At 46.3% G+C, this 26662-nt stretch overlaps 2 protein-coding genes and 1 long non-coding RNA gene across 3 annotated transcripts; 2 read left to right on the top strand and 1 right to left on the bottom strand.

Moving 5' to 3' along the window:
* Positions 1-217: 217 nt before the first annotated feature.
* Positions 218-2517, bottom strand: LOC123122632 (uncharacterized). The gene is made up of 2 exons (XM_044542921.1): positions 2223-2517; positions 218-671 (listed from the first exon to the last, which is right to left on the bottom strand). Exons 1-2 carry the CDS (start codon positions 2397-2399, stop codon positions 597-599), a joined length of 252 nt encoding a protein of 83 aa, XP_044398856.1. The 5' UTR covers positions 2400-2517; the 3' UTR covers positions 218-596.
* Positions 2518-13108: 10591 nt separating this feature from the next.
* Positions 13109-14462, top strand: LOC123122631 (uncharacterized). Its single transcript, XR_006460327.1, has 3 exons — positions 13109-13264; positions 13411-13550; positions 14279-14462. It is a non-coding gene; the product is annotated as an uncharacterized lncRNA (long non-coding RNA).
* A 1879-nt stretch (positions 14463-16341) lies between these two features.
* Positions 16342-20970, top strand: LOC123120889 (B3 domain-containing protein Os12g0591400-like). The gene is made up of 6 exons (XM_044540866.1): positions 16342-16350; positions 19125-19419; positions 19499-19689; positions 19806-20247; positions 20351-20553; positions 20698-20970. Exons 1-6 carry the CDS (start codon positions 16342-16344, stop codon positions 20968-20970), a joined length of 1413 nt encoding a protein of 470 aa, XP_044396801.1.
* Positions 20971-26662: the final 5692 nt, after the last annotated feature.

The raw sequence follows: 26662 nt of genomic DNA, 5'->3' as shown, positions 1-26662 counted from the left end.
AGATGAGCCTGGACACCGAGTTGGATTTCCGGTCCAAATATCGCTATCTTTCTTTTCAAATGTACAGTAAGTGCGCCTCATTTTGTATCAAAAGAAAACACCAACCAGGCACGAGTCCTGCAGCTCACAAGTCAAAGCAAATGACAGAAGGCATTACAAAAAGCAGAAGTGCAAAAATTCAAAGGATAGCAGGGATAAGCTACAGGCTGACATCACATGACAGGAGGTAACATTTTGATCTTCCAAAGAACACAACCAGCGGATATTTGAGATGAACCCAAAGAATCATAACTTCAGGAATACAAGAAAATCAGTACTAACATCCACACACAAGGGGAAACCAAAAAGGAGAACAAACGATGTCTATAACCATAGGATTTGATCCTAAAGTAGATCCATAGAGGCGCTCATGCATCGCGAGTTTATTTGAATCGCAAACAAACAGGCACTCCTTGTATGTGATAATAAGAAGTCACAAGAGTTACATAACGCTATGGTCGCGTACTTCTTCCAGCTTCGATCGCTGAGGACCGGTTATGACAAAAGAAGGCACAAAGGTAAAAGAATGACTTTCTCTGTGAAAGTCGGCACATCCTTCAGTACTCCTTCTTGCCAAAGTTCTTGCACCAAAGCTGGGATGGGATTGGCCGGACTGGGTGGTGCGGGCGTTGCTGCACAAGAGTATATCACATTCGTCAGCGCTTACACAAAAAACAGAAAACTAAATTGGGTCAGTATATACCATAACCTAGTCCTATGGAAATTGGCATGGAGACATGTCTTCCGAAGATTGAGATAGGGGAAAATCAATCAGAAGAAAAACAGAAGGAGAAAAGGTACTAACTACAGTACTTCCTCCGATCCAAGGTAATTGAGGCAGCCTCTATACAATGTAAAATAGACATTGTATAGAGGGTGCGTCAATTAATTCGGATAGGAGGGAGTACCATTTTTTGTTATAAGATATGAGGAAAAAAAAATCTGTTCATATGCACTTGTATTGCTAGAAATAAAGATGCTTTTTAGCCAGTTAATTTTGTTCTGAACATAGATAAAATATTTCATTAGTCCACCATAGCATTCAGCTGGCCAGAACAACATCTAGCAGGAAAATCAGATATTTAACACATACACCAGGAAAACCGGATATTTAGTTGGTATGCATTTGTATTGCTATAAATTACATCAAAGCTCATATGCAATATGGATATAACAAGCTGCTTATGCTTTCCCCAAATTTCGTTTTGAAACATCAAATAAAATGTTTCATTGGTCTACCATGGCAGGCAGCTGCCCACCAACACATCTACCAGTCTATGCAAAGAACGTTTTGACAAAGACAAGTTTAACAACCAGGTTTGTGGCCAACTCAAACATGGAGCATTAGCACTATATCATAACAGTGCATGATTCACAATTTATTTAGCAAAAAGCAGATGCCCACATGAAGCCTGTAAAAGGTCTGATTCTATTATGCAGGTACACCTATATGGAATGGGTGCCGCTAGTGGCAGAACCAGTACCGAGGGAACAAAATGCTGTGTGGTGAATTCCCAAAAGTATACAATAAACAGTCAAGAACATGAGATTAAATCTAACCCATTCTCGAATAAAGGAAACATTGCTCTGTTCTTGCTGAGTACCACAACAAATGCTACGTGCAGGTGCAGTTATGTCATTTACTTGTTTTATACAAGTAACATGGACAGTATTGGCTGGAAGTTTGTCTAGCAAGCGAGAAAGACCAGCAATCATGCTCTGTGTACAAAGTTCCATACATTTGCATCTCATTCTAGAGTTCAACACAATACAACCTAAACAAGCACGGCTGCTGCAGACAGAAGAGCAAGATTTGCATTCCATCCGAGAATTCAGAAGAATGCATTTCGTAGCCCACACTGAATCCCCTACCAAGGATCAAACCAGGCCCACTGAGATCATCGATTTCTGCAGCTAAATGCAGTAGAGCAGAACCACCTAGTATTGGGCACCACTTCCGCATTTCGACCTGTCCCTGCCAGCGCTACCCAACGGCGAAAAAATCTATACCAACCAACCATGCCTAACACTTCCGCCAAAAATTCCCCGCAGGCGCAGATCTCGTCCCCGGGTCAGAGGTCGTCGGGTCAACGCCGGATTAAGGGGCGACGGCGGGGGCTAGGGGGTTGGTTCGGGCAGCGGCGCTGGGACGGGAGGGCGGGGCAGGTCAGGGGGATACATACCTCGAGCTCGGCGGATTTCATGGCGATGGGGATGCAGACGAGGAAGATGCCGACCATGGCGATGGCGGTGTTGCGGCGCCAGTGGACGGGCCGGCAATAGGGCCCGCCCGTCATGCTCCACACCTTCTGCCGGAAGTCGCCGCCGCTCGGGCCGTGGCCGCCATGGTCGCCGCCCATCTCCGCCGCCGGTGCGATTGCGAGTGCTCCTTGGATTGGACGGATTCAACCAGATCGGGGGGGTCGGGTGCGGTCTGGGCCTGGCCGGGCCGTGCTGCTTCTGTGAGAAGAGAGTGTGGGGGTGGGGTTGGCGGTTTTGCATCGAGCACCCTGCTACCCGTGCTAATTACTGCATCTGTTCATACAAGTCTTTTTTTTTTCTTTCCATACTCCAATTTAACCTCCATGGTACACTTTGGCTTTTGTAGTTGCAAAAGAGAATTAAGACTGTTGGTCAAAAGAATCAAGGTTGTAAATGAGATGCTAATGTATTTCTCTAATTATCTGTTCAACTCTCACTGCTGAATTTTTATGCTCTATGACGAGGCCACTCAGTAAGTGATCGATGCATGGTCTCCTTGTTTCTCCATGAGGCCCATCATCTCTTCTTCCTTCATTTCCATCCCCATTCCCGTAACCCGATTCTTGGTCTCATGTAACTGACGATCACGTCGGTCGGCAACATCTAACATGTATCGGAAGTTGAACAGATAATTAACCAGGCCCCACCAAACTATGTGGGCACCTCGACCATGGTACGTATTGATGGCCGCTTTCCGAGGAAAATCGAGAAAGAAGTGAACGTCACAATATGTCCCAAGCAGAATTTTAAACACAATTGAAATTCTGACTTATTTCAACACCCAAAATGCACATGTCGAACCAAAAGTCGGAAAATCAGATAAACATGACACAAAAAATCATATTGTAGCAAAGTGTATCTAAGGTTACAACAATAATATTTGGTAGTTCTGGAAATTGAATTACATTGATGCAATAACATGAGAAAATGGCATGCATTGCAGCACCGTCTACATATTGTCAAAGCAAAAAAAGAAACTATAAAAAAAATAGGCATTTGCAACATCATCCTATTTTGGGATGTTAGATAGAAACCTACGTTACATGTAGGGATGAAAACGGAGCGAAAACGTACAGAATCGGGTGCTATCATATTTTGTTTTCATTTTTTTTGCAAAGCAGAAATGAATATTGAAACCACGGAAATAAATAGGAAGCATATACTACTAGAAACAAACATGAAGAGAATACAGAGCAGACACGAAAATAGAAGCAGGTGTTGACCAGAACATAGAAACCCCTTCAACCATAGAGGAAAAAGACAAGCAAACCACGGAACTTAATCATATTTTAAAATAAATATGATTAGGTTAGCAACTTAGCATAGTATTATAGCCCTATTGGACAAGCGTATATGGCATAGTTGAGTACGTGCATGGTAGTGGAAGTTGGACCGCGCATGGGCCATTTTGCTCACGTTGTCACATCATGTTTTTCATATTAGGATCATCACTTTTCACACATAAACATGGCACAAAAACATATACCATTGTAGCAAAACATATCCAAGGTTACAAAAAATATTTCGCAATTCTAGCAATTGAATGAAACAATGCAGTAACATAAGAAACTATCATGCATTGCAGCACCGTTTGCATATTGTCAAAGCAAAAAAAAAACTATCACAAAAATTAGGCATTGCAACATCATCCTATTTTGATGGGGCCATCATTCGAATACAAGGAAACAACATTGGTTGATTTGGAAAGGGAAACAACATGGTCGTGAGCTGATTGGGCTTGCGCGAAGCAGATCGTGCATTGGCACGCGCGACCGTGAAAGAGTCTTTTCCTTCAGTACTAGACTCCATGCTAAAAAATTTGTGGGTTCAATCCACTGATATTATGAGTTCCTTCTCTCTCTCTATCTCTCTCTCTCTCTCTCTCAACCGACGGTCCATATCATACCACTAACATTATATATTTCTATCTGGTCATATGTAGAACAGTTAATTCCATGTGCAAAATCCTACCAACCATGTCTTCAAAAGGCACCTTGCTCCTAGCTACTTGCTCACCAAATATGGCGTCCAAAGCCCACGCCTTTTGTGTTGTTGGGAGTTCAATATCTAGACTGATTGCATCTAATCTTCATGGTGGGCCAGTGGAAAGTTAAATAGTAGTTTGATGAGCTCAAGGAGACGCCAAATGTAATCTCTTCCATAGGAGTAGGAGGCTTAAGGAAGTTAGCGAGATCTCGCATCGAGACAGAGTATTGATGACCGGCAAGGGCACAGGGCTATTGCCATTCACGGTAAGTAGAATATGTCGATCCCACAGGGAGCGGTGTTGCACAGGTAACTACCAACCCTGCAGCTACGTCGTCACTTATGTGGCTATGTTCACACCCAGAGCGTTATCTGGAAATGATGTACAAACAGACGGGGAGACAATGGAGGTCTTTCGTATAGACAGCCGGACTAGTAACTTTTGAAAACAATTGAATATGAAAACTATTAAATTATGCTTAAATAGATATTGATCTAGATATGCACCTCAAATGGAGGAGGCCGGACCAAGGCAAGCTTGCAGTTGGATGGCCTCCGCCCCATCAGTGTCCTCGGATATGGGCGTGTCTAAAGTCATGTTGTGATGGCCTCCACCCCATCATTTTCATGATCTAGGCTTTGTTTTTGTTTTTTTTGAGCAAGCAAACTGCTTTTTTACGCAACATCTTGGGCTAAATCGCCCATTACAGAATCAGCTACAAGAGCTGGTACATCATCATCGGCTACAAGAACTTCTCCCGCAGTGAGAGACAGGCCTAGCATGGCTAGGGGTGGGCAGGCATATTTTCCCCCTCTTGCAATGGACAAATTCACATGAGGAGAACCAAAGACTCGCTTGTACTTTGACATCTTCAATCACTTGGGCCTGTCTTGAGAAATCTGATGCACGTTGATTAAGGGCTTGTTTCACCTGGAGCGCGTCAGTCTCGATTATCAGCCGCACCATCCCAAGTTCAGCCGCCAGGTCCATCGCCTTCTCCACAGCATGCAATTCTATGTCAAAAGAAGAAGCTACATGTTCAACTCGCCTGCGCGTGCAGCTACCACTGTCCCAGCATTGTCTCGGACCACCACGCCCCATGCACGATGCTGGTTACCTGGTGTGTGAGCCTCATCCACATTAAACTTTAACACATCTAGGGCGGCGGGGACCACCGTTGTTGATTCTCGACTGACTTTGGCAATTTTGCAGAAGCAGCCCTGGTATTCCGCAGCAATGCATGCATCTCTAAAAGCGAAATGGTCGGCCTCCATGGGCTTCTCCCCTTCCCGCACCTTGCTTCACCAGCTCAATACCATGAGTGATGCTTCGCCATGCATAGGACATATTTGCATTCTGGCCCACCTCCAACATAGTGCAGTTTGGATAGTATTGGGCCTTCATGAGCTGTGCACATAAGCTCTCCGGTTGTTGGATCAGTCGCCACACTTGACGGGCTAGCATGGCAATATTGAAGTCGTGAATGTCCCTGAACCCGAGCCCTCCTCTGCCCTTTGAGCTTGTTAGTTTCGGCCATCCTACCAAATGGATCTTATCACTACAAAAAAAGACACATCCGTGACATTTTGGGCCGAACGAAAAAAATTTATGTCATACTTATGACACTTCTATGACGATAATTGTGGCAAAACTCGGTATCATCATAGATGTGGTGGGCTCCTACTTCTATGACAAAAAATCATGACAGAACATGGGCTTTTCGTCCTGGGCAGGCCGGAGATGCAGCTGCATGACATTCTTTGGGCCGTCCATGACAGAAAAAATCATGGTAGAAGCGAGGGCGAGGAAAATATCGGGGTGTTCCCGGTTACAGTGGGTGGTCGGGGCCGAGCGATGTGCGTTTCTCTCGTACACGCACGCGCGTGGGTGCGAGGCGTTGGGCTCTAACTGAACCCGAGCGATTGCACTGCAGGCTACGCGTTACTGAATCCGAGCAATCGATCGATGGCTGTTAACTGAACCCGATCGAGCGATTCCTTCGCTACTGCTGCTAACTAAAGCCGATCGATGCTACCTCTGGATGAACAGTGATTGAATTCGATGATTTCTCATAACCCGGCCAACCCTATGTGAACCTATGGATCTGTTTTGCTGTGATGACCAAAATTCGTGCGCTCACTGTTTTGCTCTTGTGTCTCGGCGCTGGACCTTAGTGGTGTAGCCCTTCAAGATAGCTTGCTTGATTTTGCCAGCTATCCAGCATTGGAAGATCTTGTGGTGCGACGTTCCCGCATCTGTGCCGATAGGATATCGTCCTGTTCTGTGAAGCATCTTACCATCAGACAATGCAGCAGCGTCGACCCATATTGCCGGGTCCGTATTTCTACTCCGGGCATTGTCTCTCTGAAACTAGACGATTTTAACGGTCCAACCCCTTTACTAGGAAAAATTGCATTGGCACTTTGCTAGACGATTTTAGAGAGAGCTGCCCACACATATACTGCTTGTTGCAATTTGTACCGAGAGAGAAATAGAGGAGACATTTAACCCGAGAGAGATTGATTTTATACATAAAAATTGGAGTTCCAGCAGCTGGCAAATGGACCATGTTTATGTTTGTCATCCGCCACACCCCTAATAACCTGGATCCTCCTGTCCCATCTGCCACACTACCGTAATCCTCTCCATCTAATGATAGTACCTATCTACCATGGTTTTATGTATATATTTAAGACGAACAACCACGACATGACCAAGCGGCATCTTTCCCATGCCATTGATCGCCCCGAAGCTTCGTTCGGATTGGCACCCTCTTCTTCCCAAACCCATCCATGCCACATCCGTCGATTGATCCCACCACCATGGTCTTCCAGCCGCCGGCCGTTGCTATGTACCGGGCAGGAAAACCCTTGCTCCAAACGTTGGAAGGCAACCTCTGACCTCAACTATGCTTTGAAAGTAGTGATAAGTTAAGCTTTTCTCTTTTTAGTCGGATCCACTTTTGTTTTTTTATTGTATTAGCCGGAATCATTCTTTCTATGGTACTTTTAGTGTAGAAGAAATACGACTCTCATATGCTAATTTGCATGTCTAATTGTGCAGAGGAGGAACCAGGGTGCCATGCAGGTTCTAATGAAGGACGGACTGGATAGATCACCATATGGACCTCTCATCGAAGAGATCAAAGAGCTAGTCTCAACTCTCAACCATGAATGATGTTAGGGTGAATTGGGCTAGGCGTAATGCGAATCATGCCGCACATTCTAACCAGGGCCGGTCCTGAGAATTCGGGGGCCCAGGGCGAAACTACAATTCGGGGCCCCTCGGACCCTTAATATAAATGTCTAATTGATAATCATCATATGAAGATATAATTTGTGTCAAAGAAAATAATTAAGTGCGTCCAAAATGATTGTACATATCACATAATGTATTACATCAAAAAAATTCTCCTAACATTATGAGATGCAAAATCACTAATGATAGTATCAATATCAATTTCATCAAGCAATTTTTTCTCAATGCATAAAGTTGTCAAGCCATTTAACCTCTCTTGCGACGTTGTAGATCTTAGGTAGTTCTTCAACAATTTCAACTTTGAAAAACTTTCTTTCAGTAACATGCATAGTAAAGAAAATCCGATATGCAATAGAAATAAATATGGGCTCATGATCACTTGGACACTCACATTGCTATAATGCATGTTGACGTCAACATTGCCTTCTATTGGAGTATGACCATCATCTTCCTGATTGTGATTAGTTTTGGTCACCCGCAATAACTATTACCAACTCGTCGGGATTTCTTGAAGTGCTTGTATCGCTCTTACAATATATTTAGAAAGAGATCCTCTTAATTCTTCTATCTCCTCATCTGCCTCCTTCTTCCTTTTTCTTTTATCACTTCCGGATGCATAATTTCTACCCGAACTCGACATGACCCTGCTGAAATTTAGAAGGAACAAATTAGCTTATAAAATTAGCGCAAAGCTAATGATAATCTGCTAGGGCATGGTATAGTACCTTCTCTCCGTAATCTAATGTGGCTACAAGCACGCAATGATTCGAGCGTCCTAACAACAATTGCCTGTTAACATGTTCAATCGATCGACAAGTTGGAAACCAGGACCGGAAATAAAAGAAAGGAAGAAGAACATGCGAAGGAAGAGGGCGCGACGAGACGTACCTGCCGCAGTCGTCGTGTCGTTCACGAGGAGGCAGAGTCAAAGAGGGTTAGACGAACAGGAATGGCGGAACAGCCAAAAGGGCAGGAACAACCGATCCGAAGTTACAGGAAATCGTGATTAGTGAATCGAACGATCCCTTTTCCTCTCCGGTCTCCACGTACGTGCAAACATGGGCCAGGCCCACCATATCTTTTTTAGTTTCTTAGACTAGCACACCAGAGGCTGAGCGAGGCGTTCAGATTGGCTTCAATTTTTTTCAATCGAAGAACTGCATGCCTGTACGTACAAACGTATATGTACCTGGGAGGGGCCCCTGACTTTTGGGGGCCCGGGGCGGCCGCCCCGTTCGCCCTGCCCCAGGACCGGCCCTGATTCTAACTAGGGAAGGCTCCCTGAATAAGTTATGTAAGACTTGGTTTTCTATTTCCCTGATGTGACATTATTGCGGCCGAGGCCGCCTAGGTAATAAAACAGCAGCAAGTTCCGCTAAAAAAGTTGTGCACAGGAGGAACTCAACAATTGCACATGCAAGCTCGGATTGAGCTGTCTAGGTTAGATTTTCCATAACATTAAGTGTTGAATATTTGTGTAAAGGCGTATCAATTTATTAGACACATGTTCGCCCTTTGAAATCACGGGTGACAATGCTCTCCCGTTGTACCCGCTCCATCTTTCTATTGACCCTGCTATATCATGCAGCAAACTTTACTAAAAAAAATGTAGTAAATGCAAATTTGAAATTCATTCTTTTATCATTGCACACCGGTTGTTGATGATAGAATTGTTTTCTTTCCATTTACGATGTATGTTCCCGCACTACATAGTCTGAAGGATTATCATACCCATTCACATATGCACCAAAAACCCAAACTTTTGGGTTTATTTTCAGTTTGTGATCTATATTTTTTCCAGTGTATGCCTTGGATTTTAGGAATGATCATTTACATTATTTATTCCATACATCAATACTTATTCTCCTGTTGTAACACACAGACATTTGTGCTAGTCACATCCTAAACCAAAGGATGGGATGCCAATGAACTATATCCGTTGGTTTTTCTCGCACAACCAGTGTAGTGTAGCGGGCCATGTGCTCACATATCCGCAGACATCAGCTAGGAATGCAGGTACCCAATGCTCAACCCAAAAAGTTTAGACGGTGTCTGGACATATAAACGATTTCAAACTTATTTAAACATAGTATGGATACATTGCACCAACTTAATTCAAATTTAAACACAACTAGCTCAACACTATATGTACCTAACACATTGATGACGGCAAATCTCGACGGCGTGGCGCAGTGGAGACTCGTCGCCCGATGTGCAGTGATGGACTCGCGTAGGAGGAGATAGTTGTCTGGCGTCATGGTGGCGTCGATGGCAGAGTGGCCTGACAAGGTAGAAGCCTCAATATCTGCTCTGAAGACGGACCTGTGGAAGATGGCAGCGACAACACATGTGAGTGCGTCAGACCAGGTTATGCCCCAGACCCGGTATGTGGCTCGGCTGGGGCTTCTGACTTTTGATGATAGGCTTAGGTTAGTGGTCTGGGTATTTGGCCCAACTAGCACCCCTTCATCATATGGATAGGAGTAGTGGCATATGTTGCCAAGATGGTGGACTCATGCATATTGTTGTAATACTTTGTAAGGTCCTCAAGAATAATCAATAAAGTGGCCGCATGCATCTCCCAGATGCAGAGGCCGGGGGTCATCCTCCTTTTCTAAAAAAATGTACCTAACAAATTGAACCTAGATCTTTAGCGACGTGGGGACATCGCCGCCGACAGGACCATCGTCGTTGCTCCGGTCGCTAGCCCCGTGCTCGGAGACGCGGATCCTCTCCCACAGTGCCTCGGCAATTGGGACGGAGTCCGGAGCACGCCCTCGAGTAGGTACTCGAGCGGCCGAAGACCAGGGCCCACTCGAGGGCACGTTCCGGATCAGATGTTTAGCGGTGCTACGGGTGACTTCTCGAAGGATGCCATGTGCTGCTTCGGGGACACTCCTCCATACGACGAGAAGGTCGTGACACCCGATGAATTGCTTGCCACGAAGAGTTGAGGGCGGGGGTGAAAGAGAGGGGGCAACGTTAAAGAGATACTTCTTGGTCGTCGCGCCAACATGAATACAGGTAGGCAGGAGGTGGTCTGCTGGAGTGAATGAGGTCAAGCCGAAGCGGACGCTGCAGGAGAACGATATGGGTGGGCCTGGGCATCGGAGTTCGCACATGTTGAACATCTGGACTCCCCCAAACCTCCCCAGTTTTGATGTCAGTTTGTGGGATTTTGGTCGTCCGGACCGGTCTAAACAAATTTACTGTCGTTGCAGGGTCAAAAATGTACAAAAAGTTTCGGTCCGAACATTTTGCGGTCGTTTTGGTGATATACACGTTGGCGTTGGCCCAAGAGCAACTTCAACGCGGTGACAAAAATGGTCCGCGCGTGTTCGTTTGCATCGGAGTGAACCAAAAGAACGGGCCAATGCGGCGACCTAAACCCAAAATGCGTCCGCTTACTGTCTGTCTCAGCGCATTTTAGGCCCATATTTGTGCCGGTTTGTATCCACGTGGACACGAGAGGAATGCTCCGCGCGTCCGCTCGATGTCTGCCGCGGCCCCATCTGTCAGCCGCCCAACCACCACCCGCGGTCGTAGTCAAAGCAGCCACCTAACTCGAGCCCACATGGCAGCAAGTGGAAGCATCTAGATCGTCATCCTTTTTAAATGCAAGCGTGTGAAGGGGACGGCCTCATCCACTTCTCCACCGTCCACATCTGGCCATGCTTGCGCCCTCGCCGCGACATCAAAACCCTTGCTCTCGATGGGTTTCTTCGACAAGGGCAGGGGCAAGCTCGGCGCCGGCGCTAGCTCGTCCCGCGCGCTACCTCTGCCGCCGCCACCTCCCCTAATAGCCTCCGAGCTCATCCCGTGTGTGGCCAGTGGTTGTCAGCCACGGGACAAGCTATATATCCAAGTGCACCAAGCACGCTGGCACTGGCATTAACGCCAGCCGCTGCCGTGGCCGGATGTTAGCCTCCCCCACGGCTAGCACCTTGACTCGCACCTCATCCCGGGGCCGGAGGTGTTGTGGACAACGCGGGCGCACGCGGAAGAGGTGCACAAGCGCCACGCCCTCCTAGCGCCGGCGCAGCGGGCAAACCCAGCATACGTGCCAGACTCCCCCAACTGGGAGGCCTAGTTCGTGACGGAGCACGATGTCGCCCAAAGCGGCGGCGTGCAGCTCAACCCCGGCTTCATGCCGCCGCCCCCAGAAGTGGCGCTGGAGGAGGAGGCCGCCTACCAGACCGCACTGGAGGCGACACTGTAGCGCGCGAGGAGGACACACGCATGGACGCCTTGGTGGAGGCCCTCACCCTGTCTGCTGCGGGGGACCGGGTATGCCTCCTGCCCCCGCTCCCCAAGCCCAAGGCTGAGCAGCCGCCCACGGAGCACGAGCCGAAGAGGTACGCATGGAACGGCTATGTCCACGAATGGGTCAGCACGCCACCTATCGCATTGGGTGCGACGCCGAAGTAGGAGGCTGCCAACCTGGAGCACTGGAGGCAGTGCGCACTAGCGGAGGAGCGCGCCGAGGTGAGGGGTAGATGCGAGCCCAGCGCGAGGAGGAGGAGCGTCGTGCCCGCTGGGCACGGGAGGAAGAGGAAGAGCGACGGGAGAGGGGGATGAGGAGGAGCACGCCCACCGCGCAGCAGTGCAGTCGCGGGGGTAGGGGGTAGAAGATGGAGGAGGCAGCGAGGGTGGTGTGGCAGACCGCATTCCCTAGGTTGCGCCCGCCGCCTGACTTCATCGACCTCACCGCCCCGGGGAGGACGGCAACGCCTAGGGCAGCGCGCAAGGGCGCAAGTTTTTTATGTTTAATTTTTGTTTCATTAATGTTTAAGTGGACTATGGTCGGCGGTTGACCGGCCGTTTAATGGTTAATCAAGTTAAATCTGAACGAAAGTTTTTTTATAAGTAGGCATGCAAAAAAAATGTATCGGCATGCATGAGCCGACCCAAAGTGAAAAAACGGACACAATCGTCCGTCGGCCGACCCAAATGGACAAAAAAGGACAAACTTGACGCCCCTTTGGGTCACCATGTTGGAGTTGCTCGAGGGCACGTTCTGGATCGAATGTTCAGCGGCGCCATGGGCGACTTCGCGAAGGACGTCATGTGCTTCTTCGAGGACACTGCTCCACACGACGAGAAGGTCGCAACACGCGATGAATTGCTTGACGCGACGAGTTGAGAGCGAGGGTGAAGGAGAGGGTGCCACGTTAAAGAGCGAATTTTCGATCGCCACGCCAACATAATGCAAGTAGGCGGGAGGCCGTTTGCCGAAATGAATGTGGTCAAGCTGGAGCAAACGCGGCAAGAGAATAATATGGGTGGGATTTTGATGTCGGCTCGTGAGATTTTAGTCATCCGGACCGGTCCGGACAAATTTAGTGGCCACCATTGGAGGGTAAAAAAATGTAGAGACTGAACTGGTTTTTTTTTAAGTTTAACCGGTGAAAATAAGATGAGGTGGCCGTACACTCCGTATCTATCATCTATCTACCGTGGGGGTGAAATAGTAATTGAGATGGAGACAGGCCGAGAGGGGAAAAGGAAGCGAGGCGACGCGCCGGGCGCTCAGTGCCACCGCCCGCAGTTTCCCATTTGCCATTTGGGCTTGGGAGCTCAGCTCACTGTGCACTGCCGCGGACCCACACCCAATACGATCAACCAAAGAAAAGAAGCAGCTTGGGGTCCGTCCGTCTCTCCATTCTGCACGGCGGCGGCGGCGGCGATTCATGGACACGGGCGAGCTCTTCAACCCAGGTGACCCCCATCGTTCTTGATGCCCCCGACCGGAGAAGAATGCGTCCTTTTCTTGCAAGAAATTTCGTTCTCCTTGCTTTGGGAGACGCCGGCCGCCTTTTCTTGACACGGCCTGCGGCGGTCTCCGTGCGTGCGTCAATGTGCAGACTGCGGCGGGGCGCACGGCGCCGGCTGCGACTGCGGGGACTGCGAGGAGTGGAGGCGCTACTTCTACTGGAACCACGACCACGGCGACGGCGGCACCAACAAGTTCCTCCTCTTCGCCTCCCACGACAAAGATAATCTGGTAACAACCCCTCCCATCTCTCTCTCTCTCTCTTCTGCTCTCGTCGGTCGATCGATTCAGTTTCCTCTGTACATTTCGAGGATGAAGGGTCCGATTTTAGAGTTTTTTGTTGGGGTGCTCAAGATTCCGCTGAAAAAAGGCGTAATTTCATCAAAATGTTGTTGTGTGATGGATGCTAAAATCTGCCTGGGATAAGTTTGTTTCACAACATGTATGAAGAATACGTACTGCAAGTGAAAAAGAAAAATGCATCCAATGCTGCTGAGGTTTCCTACAAAGGGGTTTTCAGGATTTGGGGTGTTCATTAATAATTTCACCGGAAAGAATGTTTAATTTCATTCTTAGCTTTGTTGTGTGCCTGGGATAGAATTGCTTCGGGATATTTTGCTTGGAAGAACCAACTAACAGCATATCAAGAGGCAGCAGGAAAACACTCTGTACATGTGTGTCAAACTAGTACGTAGTTCATACTGCAACTGAAGCTAGCTAAGCTCTTATGGAGACTGAGAATTAGTGCACTGCTGCATGCGTGTGAAGCTCTTATGGAGATAATTACTATGCAGCTACACACCATGAGTCCGCTAGTTATATCTTAGTGTTCATCAAGACAATTTGGTAATTAACTCGTGTCATTTAATTTGTATGTCCCGGGCAGATGGGTCTTTGTTTTGTTTCTCTATATCCTCTGCTAGGGCATGCAATCTGAATTGTGTGTGCATTTACTGCAGATAGTGTGAAATCAATGCGCACAAACGGTGAAACCTATATCTGACTCTTAACCTGATGAGGACATGACTACCTTGGATACGACCAAAAATATTGCATACATGCATATTTGTCAGGTGATTTTTAGTGCAAACTATTCAATAATCTATTTATGTTATCCAGAACAAAAATACTTCACACACTTTTGTGTTTTGTCTAATTGCAGGTGTATGGAACATTTGTACAATCCACATATGAAGATAAGGCACAAAGAGAAGTTTAGGTTCTGTTCAAAAAGTCCTCTCACGTCACTTTTGGGCCAAGAGAAAATAGAGTCCAAGTTTCTCACGTTCTGGATTCAGATTCGGACTGCACAGACATACCTGACTCAAAACGCCAATAACTTTTTCATACGGACTCCGAATTGGGTGATTCTTTTTTTGTTGGAAAGTAGATTTCGTCCTCTTTCCAACCCAAATAGATTCACCTTTAAATTCGTCCGGAGCGTTGAGATATGGACGAAACAATCTGACGCTGCAGCAGAATCCGAGTCAAACAACAAGTCCAAAGGTGTTGCATCACCTCCACTTGGGCCCATGAGCCTTGTACAACCTAGGGTTGGTTTTAGGCAGCCTTGGGACGTCCTCCCACCTCCTTGGCCGCCACCCCTTGCTCCTATATAAGTAGATCCATCTAGTAGTTTTTTCCTTGGGATTTGTTTAGTTAAAAGTTAGCCATTGCAACTTCGTGTACTTCGTTTGTGTCCAACGACCAGACCAAGACCGCTTACGGATCCCCACCTTTATCAATACTTCATCTATATTCGCAATATTCAGATTGCATTATCATATTCTTGCTTGTTCTTCGATTGCGTGCAGGAATAGACCTTCGTGGTCAGGCTGATTGTGCTTCCAGCATCGTCAGTAACCTCGGGAGATTGGTTTAGCGATTGCTAAGGCGCAACGTCGTGCATGTTTGTAGTCGGATCGTCAAAGTCGACTCCACCAAATCGATAGTTATCATCTCATCGAAAGATCGGGACACCCTCGCCTCTATCAAGTGGTATCAGTTTTCAGGTTGCTCGGTGAGAATTTCCAGTTTCCTCTAGATTAGATTTATTTTCTTACATATTGTCCAAGAAAAAGCCACAAAAAAGTTAGATCTATTCATCCTTTTGTCCAAACCAGTCTGAGCCTTTGCAATTTTCTATTCATTGTTTGCATTATTGAATTATCGGTTGCATCGTCGTGTCGAGTTGCTGGTCTTAGGGTCTAGTTCGTTTAGAGTTTCGAGTTCTGTTCACATTAGTCACGTCGCCGCTGCATCGTTATCCCTTCCGCTGTCCACCACACCATCCATCAATTTCCACCACGTGCTACCCATAGTTCATTGTCACAATCATAGTTGAGGTCGTTCACATCTTCGCTTGATCCAATCTGCATCTTATCTAGTTTGTCTTGGAAAAAGGGAGAGAAAAAAAGACAGAGAAAAAAAAAAGAAAAAAAAGAAAAAGAAGTCAGAGAAAAAAAAGAGAGAAAGAAAAAGAAAAAAGTGTGAGGAAAAAAAAGAGAAGAAAAAAAAATTCGAATCTATCTAGACTCAATCTCGTAGTTGAATTCGGATTGGAATCTGTTTTGTGCACTGTTCAGTAAAACAGGCATAACTTCCTCATACGAAGTCCGTTTTGGCTCCGTGAGTACTCAAATGAAAGCTAGCGACGAGCCGCATCTAAATAGTTGCAGAGGCTAGTTCAATATTTGACACCTCAAAATCGGCTTCTAAATAGGTCTTTTTGCCCTCCGAAGTTCGCGGACACAGCTTATTCCAGTTTTTCAGGCCAGTTTTAGAATTCTTTGACTCCTCATATCAATTCGGATTTGAGTGATTCTTTTTGCATTGGCAAGCTTGAGTTAGTAGCATTATTTGAAAAAAGTTATCAGAAAATTGGCTCAAACTTTTCAAGAGGAAAGTTGGAGAGAGATTTGTTGTATATCCTGCTTGGCAGTTGTTTTTCATCATTATCTTTACTGCCGTTGTGATCTTCACTTATATCTTGCTGTCCCGAGCTACTTAGTTTCCTTCATTGATGCTAGTTGTGCTACGCCGTGACCTCATTAGTGTTCTAGGCTCACGTCTCTAGTCCGGTCTAGCCTAGGACCAGCACAATACCGTCGTTGAGCGTTTATTCAACATTGCATCTTTAAATTGATTATTGCTAATCTTTTGCTACCATATATAGCCAACCCAGCTCCACATATTTCTACACCGTGTATACGTACGTTCCTCTGGCAATCGCTTTACACAATCTTCGGAGTTATTTGACACCGTTGGTTGCCTGACTACCTGCCGCATGGTAAGAACTTGTAAGATATTGATATTTGCTTTACTGTGAGCACTTTACAACCACATCCTAGTAGTTCATAGGAACATTATTCTCGAATTTTGTTTCTTGTTTCTACTAATCATGACAGGTTCCGAAGATAGAAGTTCTTGGACGACGAACACATCATCACCATCACGAGAGTTGGGACAACACACACAAGCACATGGTCAGGTTATCTCTTTACCGTCATTTGAGGGTAGATTTAATCCTGCTATTTATCTAGCTTGGGAGCTTGAAGTAGAACAAGTTTTTAGTCACCATGACTTTTCTGAACTTGAGCGAGTACGAGCTGCCACTAGAGCATTTACTGGTTTTGCTTCTGTTTGGTGGAGTGTGCATTGTAAAAAAAACATTGATAACCAACCCACAACTTGGAAAGATTTGAAAGATGTAATGAGACCACAATTTTTCCCTCCTTACTATCGCCGTGAATTGCTTCACAAATTTGAACAATTTAAACAAGGCAACAACACTGTTCATGCTTACTACCAAGAGTTCAAATCTTATATGCATCATTGTGACATAGAAGAATCTGAGGATGATACAATGAATAGATTTTTTGGTGGTTTGAACCATGATATTCAGACACGATTTCAGTATATTCCTCGTTGCATTACTGCTATGTATGTTCGTGCTTGTACCTTTGAGAGACAGTTACAGGAGGATGCATTGGGTGACTACAACACCTACTATTCTAGTTCATGCTCACCACCACCGCTTGGTTCCTCCACCGTTGCACCTACTAGAGCAGCCACACCTCAGATTGTGAGCGCGACATCATCTCAAGAGTATGGTACATTGCCACCATCCGTACCTACATCAGCTACATCTTTGCGACAAGGTAACTGTAAAGGTATTGATGATATAACTTCACATGAGAATGATGCATGCCTAATTAACTTGAATACATCATGTGTTGAGTTACCTGTTGATTTGAGCGCATCACCTATTTTAAAGAATCATGTTACTGTCATGAATGCGTCATGTGATCAAACAACTGAAATATCAATAATTTTGAGTGCACCCAATGAATTAACTGTTGATGCAAAAGAACCAATGTTTAATCATTTTGATATGACCTCTAATCTTGGTGATGATTCTGTGTCAAATGACTTATTGCATGTTTGCTTATTTAAGCATGTTGTAGCATGTAAATTTGATGCAAGTAAGGTTTACACATCAATGTTGGGATGGTTTAATGATGAATATTGTCAATCTTTTCATATCAATAAGAGCTTCACTTATATGTGCAAACTGAGTTGCAATACTTTCATGCCTTCTACTTCTTGTGATAATATTTTGGTTTATATTTTATTAACTATGAAAGTTACTCATGTATACATGTGTCATATGTGCAAAATCCTCGAGAAGTAAAAATGGATGACATATACATATACAACATGTACACCTTGTCTCTTTTGTTAGCCACATTTCAGATTAAGCAACGCCGAGGACGGCTTTATTTTCAAGAAGGGGAGGATGATGAGGACATGACTACCTTGGATACGACTAAAAATATTGCATACATGCATATTTGTCAGGTGATTTCTAGTGCAAACTATTCAATAATCTATTTATGTTATCCAGAACAAAAATATTTCACACACTTTTGTGTTTTGTCTAATTGCAGGTGTATGGGACATTTGTACAATCCACATATGAAGATAAGGCAAAAGGAGAAGTTTAGGTTCTGTTCAAAAAGTCCTCTCACGTCACTTTTGGGCCAAGAGAAAATAGAGTCCAAGTCTCTCACGTTCTGGATTCAGATTCGGACTGCACAAACATACCTGACTCAAAACGCCAATAACTTTTTCATACGGACTCCGAATTGGGTGATTCTTTTTTTGTTGGAAATTAGATTTCGTCCTCTTTCCAACCCAAATGGATTCACCTTTAAATTCGTCCGGAGCGTTGAGATATGGACGAAACAATCTGACGCTGCAGCAGAATCCGAGTCAAACAATAAGTCCAAAGGTGTTGCATCACCTCCACTTGGGCCCATGAGCCTTGTACAACCTAGGGTTGGTTTTATGCTGCCTTGGGACGTCCTCCCACCTCCTTGGCCGCCACCCCTTGCTCCTATATAAGTAGATACATCTAGTAGTTTTTTCCTTGGGATTTTTTTAGTTAAAAGTTAGCCATTGCAACTTCGTGTACTTCGTTTGTGTCCAACGACCAGACCAAGACCGCTTACGGATCCCCACCTTTATCAATACTTCATTTATATTCGCAATATTCAGATTGCATCATCATATTCTTGCTTGTTCTTCGATTGCGTGCAGGAATAGACCTTCGTGGTCAGGCTGATTGTGCTTCCAGCATCGTCAGTAACCTCGGAAGATTGGTTTAGCGATTGCTAAGGCGCAACGTCGTGCACGTTTGTAGTCGGATCGTCAAAGTCGGCTCCACCAAATCGATAGTTATCATCTCATCGAAAGATTGGGACACCCTCGCCTCTATCATAACCAAAGTGAATCTTTTGACAGTGCATATCGCCGGAGGTCACAAACCAGCCGACAAATCTGATCCCCGACTCCGGGCCTATCAAACTTGAAACTCCTGATGGCCGCACGTACAATTTTGAATTCCTCAATCTTGACCTGATAGTTCTTACAACTGGGTGGCGGGACTTTGTGGATGCAAATCACATACAACAAGGTGACCCCATGCTGTTTGTCTATAGTGGGAATTCAACCTTTAAGGTTCACATATTCAATTCACCCGGCCGCAACAAGTTTTTGTCCTCTTCTGAACCACCTTGTGATCATCATGTGCTGAATGGTAAAGTGGATTACAATCTTCAAGTCCGATGTCTTCTCTATGTTTTTGTGATAATTCTAACAATCTGCTTGGTGTGCAGAACAAGTGGTGCCTCATCCTGGGCATGTTGATAGGCCAGCCCACTTTGGCTATACCTTGTTGCCCGGGAGCTTTGTAACCAAGGCACAAGATGACAAATTGCTAGAATGGGCTAATACCATCAAGTCTGGATTTCCTCTTTTTGTGGCAGCCATGGACGAGAGCAATGTCAGCTTGAACGACTGCCATGTTGTAAGTTGGATCGTGTTTTCCCAAATCATTTCTTGGTCATGTTATTTACTCTATTCATGTTAATCAAGATTCTAGTATCTTTTAAACCTTGCCTGTCTCTTTTTTGGTACATGCAGTACATACCACTGTGGCTTGTGGGCCAGTTGAAAGAGGAGGTGGTCAAGATTGTATCCCCTGACGGGAATATATATGCTGTTGGAGCAAAGAAGCACAATGATGATCAAATTGTACTCCAATCTGGGTGGGATAGGTTTGTGACTGATCAGTGCATACAACAGAATGACTTCCTCATTTTCATAATTAAGGGGGAAACTCGCCTCAAAGTTCTGGTCCTTGACCCAAGCGGTAGTGGGAAAACTTTTGCCGTGGGAAACTCTTCCAATGTCCAAGAAAAGCCACCACTCCCACCTACAGTTACTAACCTGAGTTGTGATGATGATGAAGTTGTGGGAAAAGACACCACAACGTCAAGGAGGGAGCAGAGGCCGCTACGAAGTTGTCGTGCAAAAGCTGAGAAGATGGCTTCAACATCCTGCCCTTCTACTAAATCAGGTCATAGTATTATAAATGCCCTGTGCATTTCTTTCCATCTGCCATATTTTAGACGATCGACTTGTGGTTGTTGTATGCTCACCACAAGAAAATATGGCATGTTTTTCAGGACACAAAGCTGGCAACTCAAATGAAGCCGGTTTAGAAGCTCCTATGCCCAACAAGTCCTACATAGTGGCCCAAGCAGGGGCGACGAAGCTAACTGTGCAACAGGAGGAGAAAGTTAAGGAGAAGGTCCGGGCGATTGGATCTAAATTCCCTGTGTATGTGAAGGTGGTGACGCCATACGATGTTATTGAGTATTCACAGCTGGTGAGTTCAGAACTTTAGAGACCACAGGGGATATGCATAGTCCATTTCTCATCCAAAAGCTCGCAAATTTAGACCCATTTTCTTGCTGAATTAATCGTCGTCCTGAGGTTCGATCGCCATCTTGACACGCTCTTTTCTGAACAGAGATTGTGCATGGAATATGCTTCGGCGTGTTGTCTCCCGCTCGAACAAACACCTCTCCTGCTTGAGCTGGAGGGTACCGATATGTGGTGGCCTAGCACATTGAGGGCCGAGAAATATAAGAAGGTGAGGTTGATTTCCTCGTTCTGGAACGACCTTGTCCTGGAGGCCCGGATGAGGAAGGGAGACATCCTCCTCATCGAACTGGCAGACAGGAGCAGCGAGAGGCTCAGGATGACGATCCATCTGATCCGTAAGTCAGAAATGCAGCTCTAGCTCTCTCTCATATGCAGCTCTAGTTAGTTAGTGGTCTCTTTGTGTGAGGTCTGTAGTATGATGGCTTCAAACTCAGCCTTCCCATGACGTGATGTTAAGCAAACTCTCTAGTATGTAATGCAATCTGGGGAAACACTGAACCCTTGACCCACATGTACTACTGCTGCTGCCTCTGCTGATGATGATTATTTCTCTTGTTGAAGACATATTTTATGTTATGGCTTATTTATTATTTTCTTGTTGAGACAAATCTTGTTCTGTTACTGATTGGGGTGTCTTCAGCTGAGCAAAATTTCTTCAGTTGCATATATTGATTATATAGTTGACAAAAGTTTCGTGATGCACTGGCTACATAATACTACCTCTCTAGTATGAATCATTCTTTTCCTGGTTTTAGTTCCATAATTTTGAACTAAAACCACAACAACAACTATGGAACGGATGTACATCAAGCAGATCCGATTACAGTGCACGTCCATGCATATAGTAAGTGCAAAAGGATAAAACTGTTACTCCCTCCATAAAGAAATATAAGAGCAGTTATAGATCACTAACACTTTTATATTTGTTTACAGAGGGAGTACAAAAAAAAGGCATCCGCGGCGAAATCGACCTTGCAACCAGAGGCCGGCTTGACTCGCTAAAACTCGTTTCATTAACGAGCTAGCTTGACTCATTACTATAACAAGCTCAAATCCAAGATTAACTTGACTCGTATAACTCGCGAGCTGGTTCATTTAGCTTGTTAAACTTGTTAAAGATATGAACATAAAACCTTACGAACATGATAAAAATGATTAATTGGGAATGTAAAATGTACATATTAAACATGCATAATGTTCATAAACATTGTAAGCAGGTATGAGCTTAACTCACAATTATCAGTACCATTAACAAGTCAGTACCATGTACATGACCATTGACCATTGACCACAGACAATTGTACATGACCACAATAATCAGCAAGTTAGTACATATACATGACCAAACAATTATACTTTTCTTTTGTATCAAGCCTAACGAGTTACACGAGTATTTGTGAGATCGACTCGTTTAACTCGGTCTATAAACGATCTTAAACTAAAGCTCGACTCGACTCATTATTCTTTGAGTTCGAGTCGATTCGAGCCGAGTCACGAGCTACTCGTTTAACTCGCGAGCTTCGAGCTTTTTTGCCGGCCCTAGTTCCTGCCCCTGTCGGTTGGCGAAGCACCGGATGTGAGAACCTTCTTCTCCGGAAGGAAGGATGCTTGATGGCACAGGCCTTGCCAAAACACATAGCAGCAGGCAGTTTCAAGCACAAGAGTTGGGCTTTGCTGTTGACGCGGCGCCCTTAATTTGCTGATATATGCAAGTGCAGCTCTGAGAGGTAATATTTCGGCATTTGGTCTCTGTCGTCAATGGTCTCAAGGGCTGGCCTTCAGTTCCTCCTCAAGCTGGTCTCAAGGGGATATCCCAATGGACAAGGTCTGAAAAACAATATGCTGAAGCAAAGTAACATGCAGTAGATGAAACAAAACAAATATGCAAAGTCAGCCATGAGAACTACTGAAAACTGCAAATTATTAGACTTGCTATTCAAATGCGACGGATATTAGCGTATTTATTTGACTTGTGAAAAACACATTATTAGACTTTAGATAAGCAGCAAATAGTAAAACCGGATATTGAATACAACGACTTGAGATCATAAACCAGATATCGAATACAACTACTTGTAACAAGACATAATTCAAATGCTTTACCAATAGTGATGTGTTGGTGATAACTTGCTTAGCCACTAGTTCTTAGTTCTGACAGCAGGTCTGTACATGCCCGAAACTTGAACACACAGTTCTACTTGGGCACAGTTTTTAAATTGTTAGTTATGTCTCATGTGAAGTTATGTATTTATGTTGCAAGGCTAATGCGACGCCTGGCGAAATTTATATGTGAATAACGTCCAAATAAATACATATCTGGTGCAGGGTACCTGCCTCTGCCTGCCTAATATATGCACTCACAGCTAGATGAGCAATGAGTTAACGTCATTTACAAGTTAAAAAAAACAATACACATCAACTGCATTGACTAAGCCTTTGCAATAAAACCAATTTTTGTTGTATACCTGGGAAGCAGTGTGCGATTTATGTCCAGCAGTAAAAGCTCTAGGTACTACTTCTTAATGATATGAGGAAGATGACGCTCGGAAATACCAAAGTCAATAAGAAAGTCGGTTTTCTTTTTAAGGGTATTCTCAACATCTGAAGCAAAAATTTCTGGAGAATGACAAACAATCTTTGTCACTGCTTTCTTATCGAAACCCATGTATTTTAACAAGGAAATAGCCTGGGAGACAAGCAGGACGATTAGTACCAAGATAACGAGTTATTGGAAGATATACATGTTAAAATGCAACGATTAGTACCAAGATAACCAGTTATTGGAATATAGTATATATGTAAAAATGCAAGAATTCAAGACCATCCCCAAATATGGATCAAATGTAACTAAAAGACCTGCTCCGTGGAACAACTACATGCTGACAGGAAAGTATGCTATGAACCTATATCAACCATTTAGGACTAGAGGTTGGCCACGCATTCATGCCTCCTAAGGGCACCCGCAAACCGGCCGCATACGTCTGGACCGCGGAAGCCATCCAACGTGGTCTTATATCGATCCGCGGCGCGGTCCGGGCGTTCTTTCTCCCATAAACCGGAGACAAACGTAGGGGGACTTTGCGGGAGTCCGGACCGCTGCCAAGCCCTCTTCTGGCCGCCCTGGCCCACCCAAACACGCTCCTCCCTCGCCGCACGCGTTCCCACCAAGCGCCAGCTGCCGACCTGCATGTCGCTGTAAAGCGTGCCGCTCCACATTGAAGACGGCTCAGGACGGACGCGACCTCTCATTGACTCCGCCATTGAAGCAGCGCACCGGCCAAGGGCGCCGCCCGCAATGCGTCTCCGGTGTCCGCGCCTGTTCAATGTCGGAGACGCGTGACTGGTCGGGGCGGGACAGATAACTACCACGCCCGTTGAATTCCCCGTATGTCCGTATGCCGCCATTAAGCAAGCTCACCGGCCAAAAAAAACCCACTCCGGCGCCGCGCATTGACGCACCCGGACACCTGGCCTCACCAAAATCCGCTATTTAAAGACGGCCACACCCGGCTAACTCCACCCCACAACAGCTCCTCATCCTCTTCCCTTGGACTGCATCCGCCATGACTGCACGCGACAAAGCTCTATGGGAGAGCCTTTCCAATGAGATGAAGCACGCGGTGGCCGCCCTTGCCGCCACCTGGCAGCGCCGCCATGCCAGGCGGATCGAGGCCGGCTTACAGGCCAGCTCGCCCGAGGTCTCCGATGACGAGGACGACTCCGCGATGGAGACGGGCTCCAACAACACCACCCTGTCTCCCGCGCCTCCTGTGCATGTTGGCATTACCATGGAGCAGGCGCACTACAACGCCGCCATGGAGGAGGTGCAGCTTGTGTTGGCGCCTTTGTCGGTGTTCCAGCAGGCGCAGGAGAAATAATGGTATGACCTCTTCCTCCTGGAGCAGCACCGGCTGCCGGAGGGCCAGATCGACGACGAGTGCACGAGCGAGGAGGCAGTGGCGGCCATGGGCGCAGCGAACCCCAACTTTGTCACGGAGCAGTGTGCCATCTACGATGCCGTCCGCACTCAAGCCGTCGTTGGCCAAGAAGCAGCCGCCGTGGAGGCGCAGCTGCAGGTGATCGTGGAGGAAAACAATGCCAGCTGCGCCACCGACAAACTATCAGGCGGCCCGGTGGGAAGACATAAACACGGGCGCCACAATTTACATCGTGGACATTACGTCCACCGGCGACGAACAAGTCGCGGACTCCTCCAAGGATGAGTAGGGCACGGTAGGCGGCAAGGCCTTGTGTCCCATTTGGGTGGTCTGTCTCCCATGTTCTACTCTTCCTCGCTGGAGACCGCACCTTCACTTCACCGGTCTTATCGCTGGTGCTCATGGAGACGGCGGATGGAGATGGCACGGGCTTCGACGTTGGGCGCCGCAACCATAGGATAGGTTTAGAGTTGGATCCATTTTTTTGTTCTAAATGTTCGAATTGTAATGAAAATCCGCGTGTTTGCATGAATGTCGTCCGGTTTGTATGAAATCCGCCCGTGTTTGCATGAATTTGATCCGGTTTGTTGAAAAAGAGTTTGAAGTGTATAGAGCTACGGTTGGATGGCAGCCTCCCACATCCGTGTTCGTGGACTAGTCCCTCCCTGTCCGCGGACGGATGCGGGAGGAAATTTGCAGGTTGCCGTTGGAGATGCCCTAAGTCATAATCCTAGAATTTTCATCTGGAATAATTGGGCAACAACCCCCTCCCTCCCAATCCAATCTAGGACTTCGAGCCGCCACCGCCCCTTTCCTCGCCGCCGCCGGAGCTCCGCGGGTCAAAGCCCAGGCGGGGTATGATGGCGGCTATGGGGCCTTCCTCTGCCGAGGCTCCTCGATGTGGTTGCGGTCGAGATCCGCGCGGGTGTCCTGGACATGTGCATTGTTCAGCGTCGGTGGCGCAGTCGTGAGGGCCCCTCCGTCGTTGATGGCTCACCCAGACGGGGCGGCGGTTCCGGACGGTGGTGCGGCTCCAGTCGTGTGGTTTCCTGGTAGTAGACGTCACCCACGCATGGGCGTGTTGGATAGCGGAGGGCCATCTAGTGGTCCAGCCGGGGAAAGCTTGGTTCATCCTCGGCCAAAACCGTCAACGGCGGTACCCGCGGGCGTCGTTACCTCGTTGGAGGTGTTGAGGAGCGATTCGCGTTCCCTGTATGCCCCAAGGGGAACCCTAGGTTCGGGCTTTCCGGATCGAATGATGACGAGATTCCTGCATCATCACCCCCACGGGGGCATCATGTTTGGGGATGTACTTCGGTTGGAGGGACAAGTGTTTCGCTTGGTGGTTGGGCGCAAGTCTCTGTATGCTTCTCGTGCGGTGACCAAGGTGGAGTGGTGTGCCATCTATAGTATTGAGGACGGCGAATCTTGGCGGCAAGGTGCAGCGGGGTCTCGGTCCTGGATACTGCTAGATGGGCGCATGCAGGAGGCTGGCGTTGTCTCACGTCGTGTGATGGCGTCGAAGGCAGAAGGGTCTGGCAAGATCAGTGCATTGATTGCTCCTGAACATGGGACTGCGGAAGAAGGCGGCAACGAAATCTATAGGGTGCACATGCGGTGCGCGCTTAGGGTCTGCTAGACCGGTTGGTGCTCCCAGCTAGCCGGCAGGCGGTTTGGTGTGTGTGGTGCGAGGTGAGGGCACATCATCAATCTTGTAGGTAGGACGACAGTTTTCACAGAAGATGTCTTTGGGTTGGTCTATGTCTTTATTTTTTAAGGCTTTGTTAAATAATGCAATAGAGATGGATGTGTGCATGGGTCGATGCAGAGTCCGGGATAATCCTACTTTACACAGAAAAAGGAATAAAAAGACACATCACAATGAAACAAACGTCCCAAATTGACCGGATAAATGCATATGGGTAAGAAAATAGCTGAAGTACCTAGGATATTTCACAACCGCTTTAAGTGGTTTCTTCATGGTTTGTAACAGAAAATCAAGCTTTGGTTTCAAAAACATGCTCAATACAGTACCCAGAAGTGGGGAGAATCTAGAGATCATTGAGCAGACATCTGTCTTAGACAAGCCCATCCCCAGGAAGTAATTCATTC

The sequence above is a fragment of the Triticum aestivum genome, chromosome 5D (genome assembly GCF_018294505.1).
Source record: "Triticum aestivum cultivar Chinese Spring chromosome 5D, IWGSC CS RefSeq v2.1, whole genome shotgun sequence".
Taxonomy (NCBI): domain Eukaryota; kingdom Viridiplantae; phylum Streptophyta; class Magnoliopsida; order Poales; family Poaceae; genus Triticum; species Triticum aestivum.
The sequence above is the reverse complement of the archived record's forward strand: the minus strand, read 5'-3'. Positions and strand labels throughout refer to the sequence as shown.

Excerpts from the sequence above, each read along its gene's own strand:
- LOC123122632 (XM_044542921.1), bottom strand. The coding sequence starts at position 2,399 with ATGGGCGGCGACCATGGCGGCCACGGCCCGAGCGGCGGCGACTTCCGG. Across the intron at positions 672-2,222 it reads TGAAATCCGCCGAGCTCGAG|CAACGCCCGCACCACCCAGT; the intron begins GTATGTATCCCC and ends ACTCTTGTGCAG.
- LOC123120889 (XM_044540866.1), top strand. Across the intron at positions 19,420-19,498 it reads TGATCATCATGTGCTGAATG|AACAAGTGGTGCCTCATCCT; the intron begins GTAAAGTGGATT and ends CTTGGTGTGCAG. Across the intron at positions 20,248-20,350 it reads TTCTACTAAATCAGGTCATA|GACACAAAGCTGGCAACTCA; the intron begins GTATTATAAATG and ends CATGTTTTTCAG.